At 35.5% G+C, this 9,404-nt stretch overlaps 1 protein-coding gene across 1 annotated transcript in view; it reads right to left on the bottom strand.

The window, feature by feature from the left end:
• LOC107696745 (kinesin-like protein KIF1A) overlaps positions 1 to 9,404 on the bottom strand; it is a 74,117-nt gene that overhangs the window by 43,235 nt on the left and 21,478 nt on the right. Inside the window, exons 8-14 of the mRNA XM_016497226.1 lie at positions 9,255 to 9,332; positions 8,865 to 8,930; positions 8,726 to 8,743; positions 6,991 to 7,069; positions 6,829 to 6,907; positions 6,297 to 6,439; positions 5,096 to 5,134 (exon numbers count right to left, since the gene is read on the bottom strand). Of these exons, the coding sequence (XP_016352712.1) occupies positions 5,096 to 5,134; positions 6,297 to 6,439; positions 6,829 to 6,907; positions 6,991 to 7,069; positions 8,726 to 8,743; positions 8,865 to 8,930; positions 9,255 to 9,332 (502 nt within the window). The remainder of the gene's footprint in view (positions 1 to 5,095; positions 5,135 to 6,296; positions 6,440 to 6,828; positions 6,908 to 6,990; positions 7,070 to 8,725; positions 8,744 to 8,864; positions 8,931 to 9,254; positions 9,333 to 9,404) is intronic.

Here is a 9,404-nt window from a genome sequence, read left to right as displayed (position 1 = left end):
CAAAAATAAAAGTATCGGTATCGGGCGAGTACTGGAAAAAGTGGTATCGGTGCATCCCTAGAATCCAGTATATGATTCAGCTTGTATATTATAAGCCTTGTGAAGTGACACAATCACTTGATATGATATTAAGCCTTCATTTATTCTCAAGTCAAATTAAAGCACTAGCTATGTTTCCATCTAAAGATGCGAATTTAACTTATGCACAAAACTGGAATATCACATAAAACATTTGCGAATAAAGCACCGTTTCCATCCAACGAGTCAAAGAGAACAAAATCGTCACTTCCTGATAAACTGGCACTAAATGTCTCTAAGAAAACTAGGAGAAGCCACTTAATATAATAATTTTCATATGTAATAAATTACTTGCGCTTCAGAGAGAGCAGACGTAACACAATAAATGCGGTCATTGCTTTTAGAGGTGGATGCCTGCTGCTTGGGAACGCACTCATGTAAGACAGAAAATATACAGAAATACTTTGATGACAGACTTTCCTCAGGCATTTCAGAACGACCAAAACAACATATAGATGCTGTGAACAAGATCGGTCTGCTGGTTAGTCAATTTATCGCAAAGTCACATGACTTTTTCAATGCGCGTGGTGGAATTTATTCGGTAAATGTGTTTCCATCGTAGTTTATGTGCATTTTTTCTTATCGGATAAAAAGTTTATCCTACTCAGTTGTGCGCATACGTTTTTATGTGCATTTTTAGAATTTATGCGCATCTTGGCATTTCCATACAGCGTTTTTTTATGCGATAATCCAAAATGCGCATACAAATAGGTGGATGGTAACATAGCTACTGATTAACGTTGGCATACAAAGACTACATCAAATATGACAACATAAACTTCAAACGTCAAACTATATAAGTTCTCACGTCATGAGACCATTTGAGGTTTGTGTTGCCGTATCATTTTTTTTTTTTTTTTATTTGATATGACTGGTGTATAAAGGCTTAAATCTCAGTTTGATCATTCAAGTGATCATGTCGCTTCGGAAAACTTTATATCAGTCAAATGATGCTACCTTTATGTCCATTTGGGACCTTAAAACCCAACTGACTTTCATTATTTGAACAAAAACAGCTAAAACATTTTTCAGAATATCTTCTTTTGTGTTGTGCAGAAGAAAGAAAGCCATATGAGTTTGGAATGACATGAAGGTGAGTAAATGATAACAGAATTTTCATTTTTGGGTGAACTATCCCTAATATCACCAATGGAGTTTTTTTTTTTTTAATGTCCATAGGTTTGAGATTATCCTAAAATGATACCTAAAATACAGCTACAATATTGGTAAAATATACCTAAGAAAAAGTTATAGAGAAAATATGCATTACACAGACTTTTGTCTATATAAATGCTGTCTAGAAGGAGAATGCCATGCTATTTTAGCCTATACTTTTTATGTCCCTCAGTATCCTTAACGGTATCTATTCCCATTCCATCTCTCATAATTAACATACATTTTATATAAGCAAATGTTGACTGTAGTACATTAGCAATGAGCTCATATTTCTGCTAAAAGCCAGTGACTCTCATTACTGTCATCACTAACCAGAGTGATCGTCATTGCTGACCACAGTAAAACCTCCATTACCAGCTCCATTATGCTCTCGTAATATCCATTTGACAATGAAACAACTTACAGCCTACATCTGAGTTACAAAGCAACATTCACGACTCTTGTGAGCTGTACACAGGAAATATCCTCCCACGTTTCTCATATTAAGAGACACTGTCAGCATTTCATATAATATCCACCTATCCAACCACAATATCATATATCTCTAGCTGAACTGTTATGCTAATACCATAAGAAATGTAACACGGGATATAACGGCTGAATAAATGTATATTCTACAGAGAGTTTGGCTTTGTAATTTCTCTGTAACCTTCGGCACAATAACATCCCTCATCTCTGACAGTGCTGCTATGGCAACATAGCGCTTACTCTGTGCTACTACTCCTAAGAGAGCTACAAGGCAAGTATCTTGGGTAAAATGTGAGAAGACGTGTCCCCTGGTGACGAATGACTAAACACAAAACTAAGATGGAGACTGGGGATTCACATGCTATTTTATGAATATATCAGCTGATATGAGAGGATTACATTAACTACACTAAAGAAAGGCACTTCTGGTAATAGTCTCTGCTTAAAGCAGCGCTCTGAGCCAGTGCATGCAAGGCTTGAGATTAACTAAGTTTTTTCTCCCCTCTCTACATCATTAATCTGTGTTTGAATAATGGCTGCATCAGGCACACAGCAAATGTGATCAAAGATGCACTAAAAATATTTTTCACAACTGGCCAGTGATATATCTTCAAGTGCAAATAATCAACCTTGTTTTAGCAAAGGCTATTTTCACTAACTTCACACAACATTACTCAGACAATTTATCCATAATACAAACAGAATATCATTTTCGATAATTAAAATACAGCTGAAGTAAAATAAAATATTAGAGGCAAATTTTAAATTTAAATGAAAATTAGAAATGTTGCCTTGGCAACTAACTGAAATAAATACGTTTAAGTACTAAACTTACTAAGACTGAAATAAAAAATAATTAAAGCTATAAAGAATGATTGGTTCAAAAAACTAAAAATAAAATAAAAATGAGAGAATCACATAAAAAAATCACTGAAACTTCAGCTAAAATGAAAAATATAACAATAAAATCTCATTCAAAACATGAATAAATAATATAACAGTATATAAATAACACTAAAATAACATTGGTGCAAACACGATTTTATTTTTTTTTATTTGCTGTAAGTAGCATCTACCTTCTCTTATACATGTAAATAGTTGCTGCCAATCTAAAAATTATTCTCTTGGTTTGGAAAACTGGGCATGATTGTATTCCATCATCACCTACTACCAAAACCCTGAGAAAAGAAATGTTATATCAAGTCCATTTCACATTTATTTTTTATTAAATAACTGATAAAAAGCACTGAATGTGGTAACATCTAAATTAACTGTAAGTCAAAATTATTTCACCTGACTAAATCAACTTATAACAAATTACGTACCCCATCAGAAGTTATTTTGAAACTGTTCCTTGATGTAACAACTGCAGGTTTTCCATTGACATGTTTAATAAGAGGTAAAGAGGCAAGATCCATACCACAAATTCTCCCTGCCTACCCTCATCATCATTAGCTTTAAAGGTGAGTTTTGTTAGGATATTAAGAAGCTTTAGGGTTTGATGTTTAGCTGTTAATAAAGCTGCAGCTAGCAACAGGCAGCCATTGCATAAAGCTTCAGAGAACACGAGCTGTCACTCAAACACACATCTGATATAAGCCCCTCCCACTGCAAAATACAAGCAGATATAAGCCTTCTCCCATGTCTTGGAGAATTGTAGTGCATATTAAACTGTAAGTACATAAGTACCCAGACACAAGTCACACTTAAAAAATAATGAATTTCCTTGCATTAGAATATAAAATTTAGCACTACACATTGTAAAGAAAAGTAGCACACTGCACATGCAGATGCCACTTTGTTTGATACTTAGTTATCTAAAAAAATTACATTTATACATTTGTAAGTCTGGATAAAGTGTGCAGACAATTTTGGAAGGCCACTGATTTCAGCATTAAACCACAATTCTTAAGCATTACTAAACCTGTTCATTCTCAATTAAGGTGCACTAAGAGATTTTTGCCAAACGATGATGATATTTGAAAGCACCAAAACAAACACACCCATACCCCAACAGGAACTCGCCCCTATTTTGATAACTCCGCCCTACACGTACGTACACAACCCTGGCAGCGACGATGGCGGAATCTGCTATGCCTGTCGGACGCAGCATATCCAAGCAAAATTCCAACACAGAAAAGTTGTGTAAAAAAGCAAAATCAATGTAACTCACCTATCAAGAAGAAACAAAGCAACCTCAGCGTCTGATTCCAGGCCTTCCTGCTCCTTAAGTTCTCTCCACTGCTGGAAGCTGCTCAGATATTTACACGGGTCCTACCTATTGCCTGATTGTAAACCTCCATTTTAATGTTTTGTTCCTCCGAAATGTTCCTTTTTTTTTTGCCATCTCTCGCTATCTTTAGTCGATCAGCTAATATCTGTCCTGTGCACTCACTGAGCGCTCTCTTCTCCCTATCATTACTAGACACGCCCCTTGCTGCTGATTGGCTGCGATATCCGTCCTGTGCACTCACTGGGCGCTCTCTTCTCTTTATCTTTACTAGACACGCCCCTTACTGCTGATTGGCTGCAATTTTGTTTTGGGACTCGGTCCGACACTGTGGTCAAAAGCGTTTTTCAAAAATCGCTTAGTGCACCTTTAAATGAAACATACAGAAAATGCTGACAGTGTGAGGGCAACTGAAGAACATTACTAATATGACAGATAAGTGGATGAGTGAAATCAGTTAGTTCATAAGTGTCACATAACATTTATCCTGCTCTGCATTGCAAGCCAAAAGAGAAAGATAACAAAAAAGAGGCGGTGAAAAAGAGAGAGGGAACAAACAGCCCTGCAGCACCAGACTAGATAAAGCAGCTTTCACCTCAGAAACCACACTAGCAACCAGGGTTAGAAAAAAGCAACAACCAAATAATAAAAATATATCACCAAAATACCACCCCCAAAAATGTCATTTTGGTAACAATCATTTAGATTTTAAGAAGACTGTATTATGTTTGTCCATTACAAATGTAACTTTCCTAATATCTACATTATTTATAATAATACAAATATTAGATACAAAATAAATACCAAATACAGTAATGTTGTTATATAATTTTGTATATTATTTATATAATGTCAAATATATAATGGTATAATTGCTACTGGCAATTACAAAAGCTGGTTAATATATTTACAACTACACAGAGAAATTACAACAAAATAGTTTGATAGCCTTAACAGACAAACATTTAAGGCTTTCATGGAATATGACATGAACATGGCTCTGATATGTTTTTTGTATGATTGAGAGAGTTTTGAATGAATTTTCTCTCAAACCCTTGAATTGACCCTGAGGCTGCAGAGATCTGCTTTATCCATAAAAACTGCAAAAGCATAGGAGAGTGAGATAGCGCCCAAGAAACACAAATTTCAAACCAGCAAAATCTTCAACTGGCCCCCGAAACGCTGAGAATGACAAAGAAGAAACAAGAGTAAGAGGAATAAAAAAAAATTATAAAAGACATCCAATTTAACAGAAAACAAGAGAAAGAGAGAGAGAAGAACGTGAGACGAATTGTTTGACATAAAAAGACTAAGAGCTAAGAGGAAATTCTGAATCTGAATTAGACGTTTGAAAGTCATTTGACACTGAATTGTACCAAACCCAGAGGGCTGGACTCCAGATCGTCTGTTCTAAGGCATTTCCCTGCTGGGATCACCATCGAGAGACGATAGGATGAGAAAAGAAACGAGTGATTAGAAGAAACAGAGTTAGGAATGCACAGGGAAGAGTAGAGGACCCAGTGAATCAATGTGAGTTTTTTAAAGAGTGTACATTTGTGTGTGTGTGGGTGTGTTTGTTTGTGTGTGTGTGTTTTTAATTAACTATTAATACTTCATTTTAACCATCCATTATTATATATGCAACTGTCTTCCATCTCTTATAGAGACATAAGAGCTCTGATCCAAAACCTTGCAAGCTGTTTGCTGCCTACTACCTACATAGGCAGCTGCCTAATAAGGCAGCATTGACTGTTATGAAATATCAAGAGTGATCAATTTTGAATACTTTATATTGACAGCAACTTCACGTGGTGCACAAGTAGTGCTCAACTCTGATGTTAAAGTTTGATGTTAGCATGTTGATAAGCTAACAGTTTGATACTCTAATAAATATAACAATATATAGCAAACACAAATATTAACAATTAAAAAAAATTAAAATAACCATTGTAACACTGAATTCTTTCCATTGATACTTCCAGTACCGGGTGAACTATAGCTAGCAAATATTTAATCAGCATTTCTATTTTTCATCCACCATTTTGGATTCATTTTTTCAGTGTTTCACCTCTACATGCAAACACGTTTCCTTAAAATATGGCCAAAATGAGCTTAGAAGACAGCCTACTTAAGTTGCCTACTTTTTTTGTACAGCTGTTGCCATCTGTGATGCCTTAAAAAAGCTCTGTCTCTGTTGGCAGCTTACTAGGATTTGGAACAGAACAATAAAACATTTGCAGTATTGCATGTCTCAGTACCATAAAAACAAAAGTGGTCGCAAGCTGTCTGATGAAATACTTATGATGAAATGAAGGCAGAGCAGATAAAAAGCAAATGGTCTTACTCTCGATGATGTCACCCAGGCCCTGGGCATAGAGGAGGTCCTTCAGACGGGACACCTCATCTTTCAGCTCACGCACCAGACGGTTATTAGGATCTTCATTGATCACAGCATTACAACGGATCTGCTTAGCCCTGTCTGCATACCTAAATCACATGCAAAGTGGAAAGATGGTAAAGAAGAATAAACAAATGGTAATATATGTAAAAATGTGTTTTAATAATGCTGCTTTCTTATGGCTGTTGCATTAGATATATTCACATAGTATAATGAAAAAAAAAAAGATTTTAGAGAGACTCTACTGCGCACACACACACACACACACACACTGACAGGTGCCCAATTACTTTGCTCAGCAGTATTACTGCACACCAGCATCTTTGAAGGGCGTTTGGGAGGCAGGTGTGTTGAGAGGGAACAGGAACATTCTCATTATGTAACATACTGCGGTACCCGTCAGCTCATTAACTAGCTCATTACCAACCTCAGACAGAGAAAAATATGATAAAACTGGTGTTTTATTGAGGCAGAATACCTGAGAGTGCTGAGGGTTTCATCATAGTTGATGTCAGCAGGACTGAGAGCCGCCACCATTGCAGTGCGAGAGTTGCCACCTGCAAAGGTCAAAGGTCAAGTGTTTCAAGAGTGACAATACATTAAAATCCTGTTTCATGTGACAGAAAACTCTGATACATACCAAGGTTCTCTCTCAGTAGCCAGGTCAGTACAGAATCCCTGTAAGGAATAAAACTTTCTACTTTCTTCTTCTTTTTATTCTGTGTGGGAAAAAAAAAAAATTATTAAATGAAAAAAATTTTTTTATATTATATTATATGTGACCCTGGACCACAAAACCAGTCATAAGGGTCCATTTCTCTAAATTGAGATTTATATATCATCTGAAAGCTGAATAAATAAGCTTTCCATTGATGTATGGATAGGACAATATTTGACTGAGATACAACTATTTGAAAATCTGGAATCTGAGGGTGCAAAAAAATCTAAATATTGAGAAAATTGCCTTTAAAGTTGTCCAAATTAAGTTCTTAGCAATGCATATTACTAATCAAAAATTAAGTTTGAATATATTTACAGTAGGAAATTTACAAAATATCTTCATGGAACATGATCTTTACTTAATATCCTAATGATTTTTGGCATAAAAGAAAAATCAATAATTTTGACCCATACAATGTATTTTTGGCTATTGCTACAAATATACCCCAGCGACATAAGACTGGTTTTGTGGTCCAGGGTCACATATTATATTATATTATATTATATTATGTTGTTATGTTATGTTACGTTACGTTACGTTATATTATATTTTTGTTCAAACATTTGGGGTCAGTAAGCTTGTTTTTAAAAATAACTCTTATGCTCAACAAGGCTGCATTTATTTTATCTAAAATACAGTAAAAACTAGGGATACACCGATACCGATACTGGTATCGGTATCGGGCCCGATACTGAGCTCCTGTACTCGTACTCATACTCGTTAAAATGCCCCGATACCAAACGCCGATACCACACAGCATGTGATAAGCGCCATATTCAGACAAAGAAACACCGACAACACAACAACAGACAGCAGAATTGAGGTAAGGATGTCTACTACGAAGTATATGTATGCAATGAATATAATGTTAAACATTCAGTATTAACACCTGTATAGCTGATGTGCGTGAGCTGATAAACAAAGCACGCTGAGTGGATTGAGCGCGCGGCGTCGCAGATGCGCGACGGCGGTGCAGATGCGCGAGCTTGTCGAGTGAATATACCTTTCTCACAGACATAACTGGAAAGTTTGTAGTTCGGTCGGATATATAAAAAACAAGTAAGTAAAACAATGCACAAGTTACTTAATGCTAGGGAGACAGAGAGAGAGACTCGGTATCGGCAAGTACCAAAAATAAAAGTATCGGTATCGGGCAAGTACTGGAAAAAGTGGTATCGGTGCATCCCTAGTAAAAACAGTATAATAGTAAAATATTATTACAATTGTAAATACAAGAATCATTTCTTATTATCAAACTTTAAAACAATTGTGCTGTTTAACATTTATTTATTTATTTTATTTACTTACTTACCTACTTACATATTTATTTGTTTATTTTGGAAAATGTGACACATTTTTTCCCAGGATGAATCTTTGATTAATAGAGATTAATATCAAAATTAATAATCACAATTAATCAATTAATCATTAATCAATTAATTAATTACAATTTAATTAAGTTCAAAACAAACAGCAGCTTTTATTTGACAAAAATCTTTTTGTAACACTATAAATGTCTTTCCTGTCATGTTTGGTTATTGTAATGTGTCCTGAATAAAAGTATGAATAAAAAAATTAGACCCCAAATGTTTGAACTAAGATAGATAGATAGATAGATAGATAGATAGATAGATAGATAGATGAAGTGTTATACCTTGTTTGAGCCAGAATCCTGCAAAAATAAGTGATAAAATAAATTGCAGGTCATTAAACTGACACACATTGAACTTTCTATGCAGAAAATAATAAATCATCCAACATCCTCAAGGCTCACAGCAAAACAAAACACTTACCACCTCAGCCAGAGCCGAAATGACTTTTCCCAGGGTTGTGAGTGATTTATTGATGTTTGCCCCTTCCTGGGAAGAAAAGATTAGGTAGAAAATAGAATTACAATTCCAAACTCAAAAAAATATTCATGATAGAATGAAGCAGAGTACTGTCAAAATGCCAGCATGCTCTCTGAGCACTGATAGCAGGAAGTATGTGGAGAGAATTAGAGGACAAACGGAGAAAGAGAGAGAGACATTTGTTGATGTTAGAAAAGATAGAAAACAGAGGAGATATAATGATGTAGATACTGAGGGAGTTAAATAGAGGGCATGAAAGGACAACGGACAATGGGGGGATAAGAAGTGAACTTGGAAAGCTAAAATATATATATATATATACAGTATAGTCACCTTGAGCCGTGTGCCTTTGGCTCCAGTGGAATCAGCTCTCTCACTGCCGGCTAAATCCACCAGACTGATTTTGCTGACCTGCCAGAGAAGTTCAGGAGAGGTCAATAATGAACATGCTGAGAAATGGACGAGCCCATATCACCATTCACA

The sequence above is a fragment of the Sinocyclocheilus anshuiensis genome, unplaced genomic scaffold, assembly GCF_001515605.1.
Source record: "Sinocyclocheilus anshuiensis isolate Anshui unplaced genomic scaffold, SAMN03320099.WGS_v1.1 scaffold999, whole genome shotgun sequence".
In the NCBI taxonomy this organism is placed as follows: Eukaryota; Metazoa; Chordata; class Actinopteri; order Cypriniformes; family Cyprinidae; genus Sinocyclocheilus; species Sinocyclocheilus anshuiensis.
Note: the sequence above shows the minus strand (reverse complement) of the source record. Positions and strands in the feature narration are given on the sequence as shown.